Here is an 18364-nt window from a genome sequence, read left to right on the forward strand (position 1 = left end):
ATTTTACTTTTGTGACAAAACTATATATTTATACAGTGTCCTTTTAATTTTAGGTTAAAGTTTTTGTATTTTATTTGTTCACAGGTAAAGAGAGAAAGCCTTAAAAGAAAGGGTGGCATATCCAGTCAGGACTTGTAAAGTTTGTTAATTTACATTTTCTAAATCTCTCTGCAAAGACCTTTTTCTACATACAAATTACTCAACCACAAAGAATGACAGGTCAGCATCTTATTTGTCAGTTTTTTATTATTATTATTTAGAAAACATATGGAGAATAACAAATGTCAAATCTGTATTTCTGTATTTTCAAGCAATACATTTTAATAGAATTATCAAAGAGATAAAATGACATGAAATATAAACAAAGAGGTCTTAAACTCAAAAGAACATGTTCTATAATTCTTTTAGTTTACTCTTAAGTGAATCAGGATTTGAAAAGTGATTTAAACACCTTCAGTTGAGATTTGTTGAGAATAGGACCTTCAAAGAGAAAAAAGTAAATGGCCACAAAATGAAGTATGGTAATTTTCATTATCAAAGACCCATGGATTTTCCCCGAGACGCATGTAGACTTGATCTCCTTTCTCAGTCAAAGAGATTGAATTAGATGCTGTTTCATAGCGGTTACCTTGAGGATGATTGTAAATAGTTATCATCTGTTGTCCATTTAAGAGTTTTAGACTCATAGGTTTAGATGAGTGGTTATGTCCAGAGAAAGTGAAGAAATAGACTCCTTTAACAAATGCTGTACAGATACCTGTAACACACAACAAATAACATTAAAGTTTTTATAAAATGTGATATGAAATATTAATAAAGATTCCTTATAAGAACACATACCAGTGGTTGGGTTGTAAGCACTTCCTTCATTCACAAAGACATCTTTGTAAACCAGAGTTATCTCAGTGTTGAAAGGCCCAATGCTACCTCTGTTCCCAAGTGTGGCTGCAAATGCCACTTTATCTTCTGTGTGGATTAGAGATCATGTTTTGTTAAAAAATAATCATGCACACTACTGTATATTATTACAGTTACACATTATCATCTCACTATATTTCATATCTTTTCATTGGTTATACAGTAGTTTATAGAGTCTGTTTAAAGATGCCTATGCAGACTGCTAGCTAGTAAATGAGAGACTGAATTATAAACATGTTCTGATTACTTTATTACTAAAATAACTTACTCTGCCATATGTATAATCAGCAGTGAGGCAGTGTAATGGTGGTGAACACAAAAAACACAGATATGTAACTAGCATTTTTTTCTTTTCTTTTTTTTTCATTTTGTGAAATGAGAACAGATAGGAGGTTACCTTTTCTTTTGAGCTGCTCCAGCTGTTCCTCTGTGACCTGCAGTGTGTTCTTCAGACAACTCGTAGTAGATTTTAGCTCTGCCAGCTCAGACTGGATCCATGTGAAAATATGTGGCTGAAACTCACCAAAGGCCAAAAGAGCACTGCTTTCCTTTACATTCAAATGCTCAGTCACCTCAGCCTGAACTCCTTTCTCTTTCTGCTGGACCTCAGACAGTGGCACAGCTGAACAGGAGAAGCAGCAATGAATACAGAATGGTGCAGGACATCTTCATTTTAAGGTTTTGCAGTCACACCACTTGAACAATAGCTTAACAGCTCTATTACCAGAGGATACAAGCACAACACAAGCTCTGTGCAAGCTACTTAAAGGTTTTGATTTCAGGAATTCCGGTTGCACCTGGTATTGTAACAGGATATAGGCATGCCACATATGCCACTTCAAATTTTACTTTCACACTTTGTCAACTTGACGTAAAGGTAGGTGTGTATCAATAAATAAAAGAAGCCAAAATTAATAGCCTGAGGCTTCTGAAAAGCCATTTTAGCTTAAAAAGTTGCCCACAGTGCTTGTCATAATAGCATTTTTAGTAAGAATTCCTTTAGAGAGCTATAAATTCTTACTAATAAAAATACTAGTTAGGGAGCTCTCTAATGTAATTCTTACTAAGTAACAATTACAATTACAGAGTTCTGCAATTGCATTCTTACTAGTAAGAATTGAATCAGAGAGCTCTACCATTCATTTTTTATGACTATAACAATGCCAATAAGAGAGCTCTTTAATTCAGTTCTTATTAGTAAAAACTGCAGTTAAAACATTATAGCACCATTAAATTATTTGAACTTATTTCTTCTCTTTAACTCCAAACGTCATGACACATTTTGGGGTTTGAACTCAAGTTTTTAAAAATTAAACTTAAGTAATCCATTGTCTTAACTATTTGTGAGTTGAAACAAAGGTTCCCTTTCAGGCGGTCACTCTAAACGTCACGTCGGTGACCGACGATTTGGGATCTCGCTTAGAGAGACTAATGTACTTTAAGTGTAAAGTAAATGAGCCAATGCACATTGGCATGCGGTTATTGCATCCAGCTGCCGCTGATTACAGCATGAGCATAAAAAGGCCGCATATGCAATGCATACCAGTTTTTCACTTCAGAGCCAAGCGACAACATCATTCTGCTCCTACCAAACTGCTTCGTGTGTGACGAATTCCGTGCACTCTAGGGAGCTTCTTGTGTTGGCGGATGGCACTTCAGCGGTGGTCGTTCCTGTGTCAAGTGGGTTGCGCACTTCAGGCTGCCCTACCCCCTGTCATGTTGTAAATGACTATTTAACCAGTGCATATTAGCACCAAAAAGAGCATTTCCCTGAAAGAGCCTACTTCTCTAAAAGAGCTTACACGGGTGCATCTTTGTAAAGATGACGGATCGTCTTTTTAAAGATGCCGTTTCACCCGTGCGTTTCTGGATGCGGTCGTTACCTGGCGCTGGGTACAATCGCTGCCTCACATATCTGGGCATTAAACACATTGAGGTGGCGTTCGCGGATGAGTCATGTTCCCATTGCGGGAAGATGATCATCTCGGAGCTGCGGGCCAGGCTCTCTTTCCTCCAGGGGGGCGGAGCTCCGTTGCCTCTGCTGAGATCTAGTGCTCGTCCTGGCGGCTGCCAGGCGAGAGCTAGGTTCCTTAGGGGGACAAGAAGGTTAAATCCTCCCCGGCCCCTCTCCGTATCCTCTTGGGTCCAGGGGCGTGTCTAGAGCATTTTAAATGGGGTGGCCAGTCTGGGGCACTGGCTCAAAAGAGAGTGGCTGGGGGTGGGTGGGGAGGATTATGGTTTGCGGCACGATGTATGTTCAAATACAGTGTGTATATACTCACTAAACAAAGAGTGACAGCTTTTTTAGTGGTAATGAGCACTCTTTGCAAGCTTTCTAGTCTATGATCCATTTAAAATGTAGAACTTTGTTTTTCAGCCACAGACACGTTGCAAAGTTTCAGGAATGACATCTGCATATTTATGTGGGATTCACTCTCGAAGTAGCAGTGATTGACACAATGATGACCAAAGCAATAGACGGGAGAAAATATGTGAAAATGGGCATTAAGAGTAGAGCACCCTCACTAATTTTAGAAGCACCCTCAGTGATTATTTCTGGAACCTGGTTAATACGCTTTTATTGCAAAACTATATACAAAAACAACAAATACAAATGCACTTAATAAAACAATTGAATAAATGCATATTTATAAGTTAAGCACTTAACTTAACACCTGGGGTGGCCAGCCAAGTTTCGGGGGGGGGGGCGGTGCAACCCTTGGCCACCACGTAGACATGCCTCTGCTTGGGACCTGTCTCTGGTACTTAAAACACTACAGCAGGGCCCATTTGAGCCTTTGCAGTCATTTGGGCTAAAGTTTTTTTCAATGAAAACTATGCTCCTGCTTGCATTGGCCTCCATCATGAATGTAGGGGACCTGCATGCATTTTCTGGACACAAAGCTTACGTAGACTGGACACAAAGCTTTAGGAACTCAGACCAGCTCTTTGTCTGTTATGGAGGCCGGCAGAAGGGGAATGCTGTTGCTAATACCATCTTGGGACCTGTCTCTGGTGCTTAAAACACTGCAGCAGGGCCCATTTGAGCCTTTGCAGACAGTTGAGCTAAAGTTTCTTTCAAGGAAAACTCTGCTCCTGCTTGCACTGTCCTCCATCAAGAGTGTAGGAGACCTGCATGCATTTATTGGACACAAAGCTTACGTAGACTGGACACACAGCTTTAGGACCTCAGACCAGCTCTTTGTCTGTTACGGAGAGCGGCAGAAGGGGAATGCCGTCTCTAAGCAGAGGATGGCCCACTGGATTGTGGATGCCATCACCCTGGCTTTTCAGGCACAGGGTGTGCCCCGCCTGCTCAGGTTGCGAGCTCACTCTACTAGAAGTGTTGCATCCTCCTGGGCACTGGCTTGTGACGCCTCGCTGACAAGATTCTATAGCCTTCATGTGGAGCCAGTATCCTCCCGTGTTTTCACCTCAAACGGGTAGAAGCACTAAGAGGCCCCGGTTTAGTGTTGGCTAGCTTAAACTGCTCCAGAGTGTCCGTACTGTAGGCCCTGTCGAGTTCCTCCATCCCCTCGTGCGTAGGGCTATGACAATAGTGACTGGTCTTCTTGTTACGAGCTCCGGCCTACACCAAAAAGGGTTGCAGTCCCGGTTACGTATGTAACCCTCGTTCCCTGAAGGAGGGAATGAAGACGTCACATCCCGTCACCACGGCTGCTGTGCCATCAATGATTGGCCGGGTCACTGGCTCGGCTCCTCAGTGAAAACCTGATATGCGTTGCACCTGCTGCCTTTTTATGCTTACGCTGTGATCAGCGGCAGCTGGATGCAATAATCGCATGCTAATGTGCATTGGCTCGTTTAGTTTACACTCAATTACACTCGATGTAGATTGGTCTCTCTAAGCGAGATCCCAATTCATCAGTCACCGACATGACGTCTCTGATCCCTCCTTCAGGCAACAAGGATTGCACACGTAACCGAGACATAATCTTCAAGTTGAGTTAACTCACGTTTTTAAGACAGCAGGTGAACTTATTTCTAAATTTATCCAGGAAATATTTAAGCTCTCCATTTCAATTCTTATTAGTAATACAGTCACAGAGCTTTGCAATTGTATGTTAACTAGGTAAAACTTCATTAGATGCATTATAGATTTGTGATTATATCTATTTCTATGGTGGCCAAGAGAACTCAACGCCCTACAACTTAAGAAAAACAAATGCAAATAGAAAAAGAAATTTAAGAAAACATCTTCTTCAGTATGATAACACATGTGCTGCAAATACTTGCAACCAAACACAAAAATGCTAGTAGCACAGACCACAATGGCAGGACACCAACAATGCCAAAATTACCCCAACAAATAGAAATTAATCATGGTTTTATTATAGTAAATGTGTAGTAACCAAGTTTGTTTGTTTGCTGTTTATTTATTTATTTATTTATTTATTTATTTATTTATTTATTTATTTATTTATTTATTTATTTATGGCGTGTTGATTACCATTTGTATAACCACAATTGTACAAATACCATGGTTAAACTATGGTTAGTGGAGCAAAACCATGGTTAATGTCTGGTTACAATGGTTTAACTATATATATATATATATATATATATATATATATATATATATATATATATATATATATATATATATATATATATATATATATATATGTATTAATAGTAAAGCCATGTTATATTTTTGTAAAGGAAGTTGTAAAAGCAAGATTACATAATTTTTCACAGTTAAAGTAATTGTGTATTTTGTCAGCTTATTTAGGCTAATAATAATAATAATAATAATAAAAAAACACTAAGGTATCATATGATCAGGATGTTAAAATAAACAAAAATCTCCCCTTTCAGTGCAAACACAGATAAGCATTAGTCACTTTACGTTTCCCTTAATCATTTATAATGTGTTTAAGTATTTTGCAGCACTTTATGTACATTGAACAATAAAAACTGCTGATTATTCTACTTTTGTGACAAAATTTATATAGTGTCCTTTTAACTATAGGTTGAAGTTTTTGTATATTATTTGTTCACAGGTAGCGAGATAAAGCCTTTTAAAAAAGAGGTGGCATATCCAGTCACAACTTGAAAAGTTCGTTGATTTACATTCTCTAAATCTCTCTGCACAGACCTTTTTCTACATACAAATTACTCAACCACAAAGAATGAAAATTCAGAATCTAATTTGTCAGTTTTTTTTTTTTATTATTAAGGAAACACATGGAGAATAACAAATGTCAAATCTGTATTTCTGTATTTCCAAGCAATACATTTTAATAAAATTATCAAAGAGATAAAATGACATGAAATATGAATGAATAAACAAAAAGGTCTTAGTTCATCCAAACCATCTCAGGTTACGCATGTAACCATGGTTCCTCAAAGGAACGAGACGCTGCGTCGGAGACGCTTTGGGGAACGCCCTCAGCGTGAACCGCTATGAATCACGTGTGTAATCAGTCCAATGGATGGGCGAGACGTCATAGGCGGGTGACGTCAGAGACCAGGAAGCTTAAAAGCATGTGCGGCGAAGCCGGCATTAGCCTCAAGTGGATGAAGCAAGCGCTGGCAGAGATGCCGGAAGTGTGGCACTGCGACGCAGCGTCTCGTTCCTTCGAGGAACCATGGTTACATGTGTAACCTGAGATGTTCCACTTCAGGAACTCAAGCTGTGTTGGAGACGCTTTGGGGAATGAGAATGCCTACGCCGCCAGACTTACAAATCTCTGCCTAGTGTGGGAAGCTGAACAACTAAAGCAAGAGAAGGAGCCAGGACCCTGACAGTAATCGGCACAACCCGTCCAATGGCCAAACTTCAGAGGAGTGAGTCTTGACCCCCAAGAGAGGGGAGATCAGAGGACTCGAGGCTTTAGGATATCATCCTGATCCACCACTTAGCATAAGCTTCTTCTGGCCGGAGGCCTTAGCCTCAGCGCACCGCAGAGGAAACATGTAAGCAGAGGGTGTCTGCCCATTGACTGGCCACCGAGAGGGGCGCGGTAGGCCACAATGGCCGCCACGTAGACCTTCGTGGTGGAGTGGGTCAACCCTGCGGAGAGAAACGCCTGCAGGAACTCCAGAACTGTACCAACTGGGCACCCTCCGCCTGCAAGAGGAGATCTCTCCTGACGGGAACCTCCCATGGAGTGCCGTCAAAAAGAGAAATCAGGCCCAAGAACCATACCCGGCCTGGCCAGAACGGGGCTACTAACAGCAGCCAGACTCCATCCCAGCACACTCTCTCCAGAACTCCCGGGAGCAGAGCAATCGGGGGGAAAACGTACAGATGAAGCCTCGGCCACGTCTGTCCCATGGCGTCCAGCCCCAGTGGAGCTGGTGGGTCAGAGTAAGCCAGAGGGGACAGTGCAATGTCTCTAGAGTCGCCATTGTCAGGAAAAGCTGATTCAAGAACTTGGGAGAGCTTCACAAGGAGTTGACTGAAGCCAGAGTCAGCGCATCAGGAGTCACCACACTCCAATGTCTTCAGGAAATAGGCTACAGCTGTCACATTCCTAGAACCAAGCCACTCCTGAACCAGAAAAAAATGTCAGAAGCATCTCACCTGGGGTAAGGAGAAAAAGAACTGGGCTGTTGCTCAGTGGTTCACAGTCCTCTTTTCAGATGAAAGTAAATTTAGCGTTTCATTTGGAAATCAAGGTCTGAAGTCTGGAGGAAGACTGGAGAGGCACAGAATCCAAAGTCCAGTGTGAAGTTTCTGAAGTCAGTGATGATTTGGGTGCCATTTCATCTGCTTGTGTTGGTTCATTGTGTTTTATCAAGTCCAAAGTCAATGCAGCCATCAACCAGGAGATTTTGGAGCATTTTCTGCTTCCATCTGCTGACAAGCTTAATGGAGATTCTAATTTCATTTTGCAGCAGGACTTTAGCACCTGCTCACAGTGCCACAACCACTTGCAAGCTGTTTGCTGACCATGATAATACTGTGCTTGATTGGCCAGCAAACTCACCTGACCTAAACCTCACAGAGAATCTATGGGGTATTGTGAAGAGGAAGATAAGTAACATCTGACAAAAAATACTGAGGAGCTGAAGACCGTTATCAAAGAAACCTGGGCTTCAATAATGGCTCAGCATTGCCACAGGCTTATTGCCTCCATGCCACGCTGCACTAAAGCCCCAACCAAGTTTTGAGTGCATAATTAAACCTACTTTGGAGATCTTGAACATTTCTGTTTTGTAAATCTTTTTTTTTGATTGATCTTTGAGAAAATATTAAAATTTTTTGAGATACTGATTTTTTTTATTTTTCTAAGCTGTAAGTCATATCCATTATTAACTCCAGAATTAAAACAAAAAACTTGAAATATTTCAGTTTGTGTGCAATGAATCTAGAATATAAGAAATGAACTTTTCCATGACATTCAAATTTTTTGAGATGCACCTGTATATGATCACTATGGTTACCGCTACGGGCACAATTGAGGCAGCTACCAGCTCCTCACAGGAGTCGTAGAACATACACACAGAGAGAGCGTAAACATTGTCATGTGTGTTTATTGACGAACAGTGTGTAGTGAGAACGTGGGTAAAGTAATGGTAAGATTATTATTGTGCTTCAGCCTGTGTCTGCCCTGACCTAATTCTTTAGCACCAAAACAAACACGACCATACCCCAACAGGACCTGCTACGGTGGCCGAAAGAGCTAAACGCACTGCAAATGTAAAAAAAAACCCCCTGCAAATTCAGAAAACATCTTCATCAATTTGACAACACGTGCTACAAATACTCACAACACAAGCAAAGAAAGAAATGCATTGTAAAAACAGAAACGCGCTGCAAATACTCACAACACAAACAAATAAAGAAACGTGCTAAAAAAAAAAAAAAACACAGACCACGTCGTAAATATTTAAGGAAACCATAAAGTGACAACTATGTCTGGGACATAATTTATCAATGTTTGCTCTGCAAAGATCTTTGTTTATTTTAACATCCTGGTCATACGATTCCTTAGCTTTTTTGTGTGTATATTATTAGCCTAAATAAGCTGACTAAATACACAATTACTGTAACTGTGAAAGGTTATGTAAGCTGGCTAACTTACTTTTACAACTTACCTTACAAAACCAACCATAGCCTATGGTTTTACCATTGAAATTAATAAATACAATTATTATATAAAAAAGCAAACAAAACATGGTTACTGTAATCATTAACAAATTAACCATGGATTTACTACTCTAACCATAGTTTAACCATGGTATTTGTACAACTGTGGTTATACAAATGGTAATCAATACGCCAAAAAAAAAAGAAGAGAGAAAAAAAAAAACCGTTTTGTTGGGGTAATTTTGTTTGTGTTGAGTATTTGCTGCTCGTTTCTGTATTTGTTTGTGCTGTCAGTATTTGCAGCTTGTTTTTTTATTTCGTTGTGTTGCGTTTTTGTGTTTTTGGTTTTTGTGTGATGTGTGATTTATGAATGTGTTTTCTTAATTTGCTGATGCTTTTTCTATTTGAATGTGTTTTGTGAAGTTGCAGCACGTTGAGCTCTCTCGGCCACCGTGCCTCGCCCCTATTTTGAAATCTTAGCCCCACACGTACATATCCAACCATGGCAACGACGATTGCGAAAACAAGTGAAGATGACACAAGCATATTCAAACAAAAGCCAACATCTAATCTTCTGTTTACTAATAGAGCCTTTCATTGAGACAGTGAGGGGGATGGATCGGGTCACTATGAATCGGAGGGGTCATGTCCCCCCATCCCTAGTGCCATCTGTGCGCCTGGAAGGCTGGTTCTCACATTGACAGAACACATTTTTTTTTCATTGCACTATGCTACTTTTGTATGGTTTTTCTTGTTTAACTGTCCATCTTGCAAGCTTGTGTTTTTTCCCCCTTCCACTTCCCATATCTCACGTTTTTCAAAGCAGAAACGCATTCTGTGTGAATCGGCCCTTACAGTACCTTTTCTCCTAAACTGTTCCTGGTCCATGCTGGCCTTCAGAGACTGAAGACTGGAGCTTAGCTCTGTCAACAGTGGGTAAAGCCCTGTGATGAGGCAGGGCTGCTGATTCCCGGCAGCACCACACTCCACAGGTAAAGACTCGCTCCTGCCAGTCGGTGGTTCCCCCTCCTTCTTCTGTGCCTCAGACATACTGCTGCAGTTACAGCTGAACAGCACAATCAGCAGCAGATACAGAAGGACATTATAGGACATTATTAGGCTATATCAAGATGCAGATTGCAAAACACAAATCAGTTTCAGTAGCCAAAAAGTGTCTGTCTACGGACTGCAAGAGACGGGCTTTAAAGGACAGACAGGTGTGTCAGACAAAGGCGATATGCAAAATGTGCAATGTTGGGGGTCCTCCAGGAATGTTTTTGAGAACCACTGAATTGAAGAGCACATGAATAAATGTAGTGGAAAGAAGAACTTAAATTACTTTTTATTTCCCCCCATTGATACTTCACAGTAGTCCACATCAGTTGTTTTACCACACTTCCACCAGGCCTACAGCTTGTCTTTAAAGGTGTAATTTTCATGCACATGAAAATATACCAGAATAAAATATTAGTCTTACAAGTAAAAAGACATGTTAGTTATGACTTTGAGCTTCATGAATTTAGTAAGATTATCAAAGAGGGAAAAGTAAATGGGCAACAAATGAACTGTGGTGACTGTAATTATCGAAGACCTATGAAGTCTCACAGAGATGCACATACTGTAGACACAATCTCCTTTCTCAAGAGTCAAAGAGATTGAATTAGCTGTTGATTCATATCAGTCGCCTAGAGGATAATTGAAAACAATTACCATCTGTTCTCCATTTTTTAAGGGTCCTAAATTCAGAACTTTAGATAGCCAATAATGTCCAGAGAAACAGCAACAGTGATGCTTTAAATAATTACATTTTATTTTTATTTACATTTTATTTTGACAAAATGAAGTTTTCAGTGTGAACAACATATTTTCACCCCCAACTCGTCACATATTGACACTTTGTCAGGACCCCTTGGCAGAGCTTTTTGATGCTCAAGGTACCACTTTTTTTTTGTGCAGGGTCCTCCATTGTTTTCAGTTTACTGTATTATTTTAATGTTTGCATGCATTTGTAAAAATAATAATAAAAAAAAATAATAAACAAATAATAATTTTATATAAATTTTTACTTTCATTGGAGCACCTAACCCCACCCCTACCCTAAACCTATTAATTTCTGAACAATATAAAACACGTAGCACGCAAATATAAGTACAGTTACAGGTATTTATTGAAAAAAATGACCATAAAAAAGCAGCATGAAAGCATTACCAAAAAATCGTGTTGATTTCCAAGTATTCTGAAGCAGACGAAGAGGATGATGAACTGGCAGATCTCTCTAGTGCTGAATCCAAGGACAGTGATGAAGAGGAAGAGACTTTCATTCAGAAGGGAAAAGTGAAAGGAAAGCTTAAATGGGATCCATCAACGTTACCCTATTAAGACACAAACACACACATAGACACGGTCGCTCATGCACACATGCATACACCTTCACACAAGCAAGATTCACATCCAGACATAGACTTGTGCACACACACTTACACATATATACATAAAACACTCTCATTTAATGCCCTCTCACACTTACAGAAGCCAGAATTTATTGCCGGAAAAGCTGTCACAGCCTGATTTTGACCTACAAAAAGCATCCTGTAATGGTCATCTGCTGGTCAATATTGGGAATCGCACCCTCAGTCCAAATGCTGCAAAGCCTGTAGGTACTTCAGTAGTATAAGCTGCTGTGTCTCAGTAGATTCACGAAATGGAAAGATAAAATATAAGTTTTTGTTTAACTTATTTGATGGTCACTGCAGCACTTTCTGTACATTGACCAATAAAGACTTTTGTTAGAATGAGTGAAAGTGTCTCTTTCCCATTCAAATGCTGATTATTTTACTTTTGTGACAAAACTGTATATTTATGTAGCTTTTGGGTTCGGAAACAGAATGGTTTGAGATTCGATCAGGCCCATGGTTGAAACATGAGGAGCCGAATTCCTCAGAAAGGCAACAGGATGTTGTAAATCAACTCCTAGCACCACAGCAAGATAACCAACCAGCTCTTTCACAGAACAGCTTTCAACATTAACACCATTAGAACAATTATTGACAATTTCAATTCGAAGAAGAGATTGTAAAATTTGGGGCAAGTAATCAAAGAGATGGACAGTCTGACCCTCACATGTAAAGCCATGAGAGTAAACAAGATCGTTGGATTGCCTCACCCCCACCTAGCAGAACTAGACTGAAATTCCTAAGGGGACCTTTTAACCTCTGGTCCCCACAGAACATCTTTATTTCAGAGAATGGCACAAGAACTGTCGTTTAATGAACTCAAAAGGACTTATAAATGAATATCAGTCCATTGCTTAACTCCATATTCATTTATATGTAACCCACACATTTGACTATCATGTTTATAATCACTTATTGTGTATGTCTTTTAATAACTATTTGATAGCTTAAGGATTCATATTCATGTTTAGTATGTATGTGTTTCAATCTGCTTGTTTGAAATGTTTCTGACCATCAGTTATTTGTCAAATGTATCATATTCTTGTTATAGGAATCATGTCCAAATTATACCCTGCAAGAGCGGGAAAATTCAGACCACGTGACTGATAAGATAACATATGATTTATGAATGGGTAGGACAAACATCGCAACACCCCGAGCAAAGACAATATCTAATTGGTCAAGACAACATTTGAGGTGTGGCCGAAAGGCCAGTTTAAATACTCAGGACACCATCAAATTTTGCTTTTAGCCTGCTTTTAGCCTTTGCTTTTAGTCATGCTTTTAGTCATCACTTTCAGCGTTCTTTGAGCGCAGTTCCAGCCTGCTTCGGCCTGCGCGCCTGCTGCTTCTTAGCCACGATGAGAAGAAACACCACCTAGTCTCGTCAAACTTTACTTCTGTTCTTTTACTTTAGTTTCTTTTCTTTTCCGTTTGAGAGTTTCGTGTTCTGAGTTAAGTTTTGTAATGCCATGTCTCCGAGTCTGACCTCGAGTGCCCGTTCAACTTCAAACAGCTCACAACTCCCCATCGTCAGCCAACGCCCAACCACGGGCTTCCCAAGACATCACTTCAACGACTACTGAACTTCCAGCCAATCAGCAACCTCGGGAAACCCCCTTTCAGGCAACACTAGTAACACCTCCAGACTCTGATCTGTACTGGTGTTATCTAATATAATTTTAACCTCATTGAGGAACTCAGTGCGAGGGTTAATTAAGTTATTAATGGTTGTTCATGTCTATGCAATTTCACATATTGCTGTAAACTTGGGATTCCACATTTTCATTCTCTTAAACTCATCCTTTCCTAACTTTCTATCCTCCTGCAACTTGTGTGAATGTGTGAGTACATATGCTTATGTGTTAGATTAGTTTATATGTCTTAGATTTATCTAATAAAGCCTTATTCATATTGAAAAGAGAAGTATCTTGTGTTTTGTGCTTACAAGTTAATGTCTTAAACTGCCGATCTTGTTACTGTGCTAATTAATAGTGTTTTCACTATACTTTGGATATTAATATCCAGTGCAGATTTGATGTTAAATGGCTCGTTCAGTGAATCTGTGGCTGTTTCAGTGATCAGTCGTGAAACAGTGATTCTGTTCTAATTCCCTTTAAAATCTTAAATGATTCCCTTTGAGCTAAATTGACCTGTTTCCCTTACAGTATTATTGGTGGAGCAAATGCGGGCAGTTTAATCTAAATTGTGAGCATAAACCAAGTTATTTAATCTTTTCTTTTGCTGCGAATGAAAGATGAGAAGCTGAGTCGAGACGTGTGTGTGTATGTGAGACCCGTGACGTAAGCAGCGCGCGACCGCTTGAATAGAGGGAACGCAGAGGAGGCTGTAACTCAAGTCCGCCTCTCCATTGTTAAACGGCAGTAAGTGAACTTAAAGTTAACATCTGAGATCGTACAATAAGGTAGAAATTGAGCGTGTTCCACATTTTTGTAATGCCTTGTTCATAGCTAAATTGATTTCACTGCGTGTTCCAGTGCCTCTCAAGAGCTATACTCCTGGCAGGGAATCTCAGTCACCGTTAACTGAACGGAGCTTAACTGTAGTAATTCAAAGGGAAATAAATCGGTGAATAAAGAATAGTGTTGAGCGTGTTCCTCAATCTATTTATCAAAGCCTCGTTATTCATAGCTTGATTGCCAGTGCGTGTTCCACTGCCGAATCAAATGATATTCGACTCCCTGGGTTAAACATTAGAGAATAATGTTTCCCTGTTCACAAAGTGAATGCAATCTCGCTTAACACTGCGTGTGTCTGAGTGTGATGGGAGTGTTTTAAAAGCTTGATCAAGTAAATTTTATCTGTGTACCAACAGCGAAGAAAACCTGTTGTGTTTGTGTCTGTGTCCAGAGAAACTGGCACTGAGATTTAGATCCGCCGAGATCGACATCACCTTTCCCTTAACTGCAGCACGAAGCTGCTATCTGAATTAAGTTAAAGTTAACTCTATACGAACTGAGAGTTTAAGCGCCACATCGCAAAACCATCTAAATGCGGTGTTGTTATTTGTACAGTGTTGAAATGCGCCGACATTTCATGTAACATGCTTAACTGTACTTGTAATGCAATGATTCATGTGCTAGTCCACTAGAGTTTGTTTTGGTTGCCACAGTTATGACCGTGACACGGAAGTCTTAACCTACTTCCGAGCAACTTTGAATGGTGCACGCGCAGCGCATCGACGCTAGTGTAAACAAACTCCACGGTGTTGCTAAGCTAACGAAACAGTTATATTTACATTGAAGTCTATGCTAAAGCCACTAGCCTCGAAGGTTAGCCGTTAGCATTAACATACAGTGGTTGAATAGTGTCTGTGTGGGCAACGCTAAAGTGATTTAACCCTTTAAACATCTCAACTAATACACTTGTTGGTCTCTTTCTCTCTCTTATTTCTCTCTTTTCTCACGATACCACTTATTGGCATTTTACTAGAAAGGGAAATACTGACTCACAATTATTAATTGTGTCAAATTCAAATTTAATTAAAACATTAAATTGATTTTGAATCATTCAGATTTCCCTCTTAGATCATTTCATGTGATCATTACTTCTGGTATTCCTTTTGGGCCTAATTATTTTAGGTAAGAAGAAGACTTGAACTTTGAAAGTTTAAGTAAACTTGTTCTACCTAATTTATGTATTACCCATCTGAATATATTCTATTCAGATCTGTACTTATTTTATTGCGTTTTACCCTTCTTGCTTCCTGTTTTGGTTATACACTTAACCACTCTTGTTTTATTTATAGATTTTCTCCTTTATTTATTTTAATTTTTTGCTTATTTTGCCCATTTATTACTTTTTAATTTTACTTTTTCTTACCATTTCTTTCCTCTGTATATCCTAGCTTGGGTACGACACACCTGAGCCCTAAAAGGAGACATTGTTATCCATCACTACAAGTTCAAATAAATAAGAAAGACAACTCTCTTTCACTTAAAATTTATTTTGTTGATTAGTTGTGCAGCAACTAAAGCAACACTGTACTCGTAGTTGAAATAACCACTACTGAGACTTACCATCTCAGTCCCCTCTCTCCTTTCCTTTCCTCTTCACTTTTAACATTTGTAGGGACCTGTAAGAACCATCAATCAATTCTAAGTGAATGAGATACACAAACTTGTCAAAGACAAATCATCCTTATGAATTTGATTGTAATCAACCTCTCCTTTGTTCTTCCTAACCTCCCTACATTTGGAAACGCAATCCAAGTTTTAGCATCTCATCCAACGCTGAGATCGATTTAATAGAGATACGTGTTGAACAACTATCGCCTTTGCAGCCTCCCTGGTGAGTGGTCCAACTGTAAGGTGTACGGTGTCAATCCTGTCAGACTAAGGAAAGAGATATCAGCATTATTATTGTATTCTTTTGTCCAAAACAAGAGATTTAATAATATTGTTTACCTTCTTGATAAGATTTGATTGGAAAAAAATAATTTTCCTCATTTGAAAAACAGAAATTGTTGCTTGTCATTGAATTTGTTTTTCACCTCTTTCTCTCTTTTCCTCTTCCTCATTAGAGTGACATTGCATCTCTAGTCTACTTAGACACCCTGAGACCAACACAGTCATCACCCACACTTCACTAGTGGTTCACAATCACTGACACAACACTTAGTTGTCCCACCACACATTAGCTTCTAATCCACACAGATCTGTGTCAATCTCTCTTCTCCCCAGCGTGCCAACATGCCACAGACTGCAGACCCCATGGCCCATGGGGAAGATCTGAACACTTGGCTGAGAGGCATGACAGGCAGCCTCACCCCCAAGACATCTGAACTGTTATTATTTTTAATAATAATCCTAATCCTGAGAAGATTCCTGACACAAGATTCAAGCCAGAACAACAATCACGAGGAGCTAGTCAAGATCACCAGCTCCCTAAGTTATGCCTTTTCACAACCCAGCTGAAACTGAGCGACAAGCACATCACCCACCTTCAAGAGGAGCTGACACGTGCTCAACGTCGCATAGACAAGCTGGAAGTGAAAGTTCAAGATCAACTCAAAGCACCCAACGAGAGGGAGCAGGAAACAACGGAACAAGTTAAGAAGCTCCAAGTAGCCCTGGCAGCAGCTCAGCTCGACCAGCAACATGCAACAGCTGCCCAGAGAGACCTGGTAAACAGACTCCAGTATGCTGAACAGCTACTAGAGAAAGCCAAGAATGACATCAGAGACAAGAACTCTGAAATCAGTGCTGTGGAAGACCACCTTGAAAGGTACAGAACTGAAATGGACAATCTGACCCAACAACTAAACGATACCAATGATGAGCTCTACATGGTCAGAAAAGAACTCCAGTATGCTTACAAGCAGAAACAAGAGCCAAGGAAAGAGAAACTTCTCTTAGCCTCATCACTGCTGAGCAGAGCAGAGTCCCACATCCAAGAACTGGCATATGACAAAAGGAGCGAAGGGCCACCACCCAAAACCTCACCTGCCTTCGCCACACAACCCTTTCCTGCCAACGAAGGAAAACCTCCCATCCAAGACCTTGGAGCTGCACACGGGATGACCATCAAAGACCTTAACAAGCTGTCTGAAAACATCAGCAGGTTCAACCCGAACTCCACAGAGGGCCACGACATCCAGGCTTACCTGCAAGATATCGAATTTTATCTGGAAATGAGACCCCATGTGACTGACAGAGACAGGTTATACATCCTTAGAGCCACTTCCAGTCCAGAGGTACGAAACTTCCTAGATCAACAGCCCAGTCAAACAAAGTCAAACTACCAGCGACTTCGTGAGGTCCTGAATAAAGAGTTTACAGACCCAGAGTCTGAACATGGACTGTTGACTGCTTTGGAAACCAAACAAGGTCGACAAGAGACTCCACAAGCTTACTACAACCGACTCCGACAAGCCTACTTTGGTGCACACAACAAGCCTGACCTTGAAGTGAATGTGAACTTCAAAAGCCTCTTCCTAAAGAATCTGCACCCTGGAGTCAGCCATCATCTAGGCGTCATGGCCTGTCCGCGCTGCTGGACTGACCCCCATTAGACCATGGACACGCCCTCATCCAAGCCAAGGATGCAGAGAGGCAGTCTTCAGTGACATACAAGCAAAGGGGGGAGACAACACAGACTGAAACAGATCTGACCACACATACACTACACCATCAACACACACAACATTACCTACACCCAGAGGTAACCCACATCTACTGATAACACATTCAACAAACATATTCTTCCCACAGGTAGAATATCCAAATTTTAGCGTAACCAAGTTACATATACCCACCATGAAGAAACATGCAGCCATTCTCACAATTGGTAGAACACCTGACACCGAGTTAAGGTACATGACACACTAGCTGCACATGACATCCTAACTCAACAGTAGTTGTAAGCCATGCTAGGAAAACCCACAGCAGCTTTGTTTTGTTTTGTTCTTCTTTTACCTATCCTTCTCCTTCCCCTCTTTCCTGAGTAGGTGAAACACCTAGAAACCCTGCAAGGGTCGAAGGTCTGATATTAGGATAATGATCTAAACTATCCTCAATGTACTAAACTACATTGACTAATTGTACTTAAACACATGTACCTAAATAACCTGATGCCTGCACCAGTACAGTAACCGTCATGGAGGTGTTGTCTTGTTGTTTGCTGTGTTTGTCTGCTACTTCTGCCTTTGTTTCTCCAGCGATCGACGATGTCTTCAGCTAAACACCTTGCCGATCGAAAGGGGGGGATGTAGCATATCAGTCTAAGATGGGAAAGGTTGATGATTCGATCAGGACCATGGTTGAAACATGAGGAGCCAAATTCCTCAGAAAGGCACCAGGATGATGTAAATCAACTCCTAGCAGCACAGTCTGAAGCAAGATAACCAACCAGCTCTTTCACAGAACAGCTTTTAACATTAACACCATTAGAACAATTATTGACAATTTCAATT

General features: G+C 40.3%; 1 protein-coding gene across 1 annotated transcript; it reads right to left on the reverse strand.

Moving 5' to 3' along the window:
• Positions 1–453: 453 nt before the first annotated feature.
• LOC122136316 lies at positions 454–10090 on the reverse strand. The gene is made up of 5 exons (XM_042719169.1): positions 9838–10090; positions 1316–1540; positions 841–966; positions 543–757; positions 454–480 (listed from the first exon to the last, which is right to left on the reverse strand). Exons 1-5 carry the CDS (start codon positions 10088–10090, stop codon positions 454–456), a joined length of 846 nt encoding a protein of 281 aa, XP_042575103.1.
• Positions 10091–18364: the final 8274 nt, after the last annotated feature.

Source organism: Cyprinus carpio, chromosome B2, assembly GCF_018340385.1.
Source record: "Cyprinus carpio isolate SPL01 chromosome B2, ASM1834038v1, whole genome shotgun sequence".
NCBI lineage: Eukaryota > Metazoa > Chordata > Actinopteri > Cypriniformes > Cyprinidae > Cyprinus > Cyprinus carpio.

What these genes read in the sequence shown, in the direction of transcription:
- LOC122136316 (XM_042719169.1), bottom strand. Translation starts at nt 10,090, where the DNA reads ATGTCCTATAATGTCCTTCTGTATCTGCTGCTGATTGTGCTGTTCAGC. An exon ending in TGCTTACAACCCAACCACTG is followed by an intron (nt 758 to 840) that starts GTATGTGTTCTT and finishes TGTGTGTTACAG; the next exon opens with GTATCTGTACAGCATTTGTT. An exon ending in GTCTCGGGGAAAATCCATGG is followed by an intron (nt 481 to 542) that starts GTCTTTGATAAT and finishes TTCTCTTTGAAG; the next exon opens with GTCCTATTCTCAACAAATCT.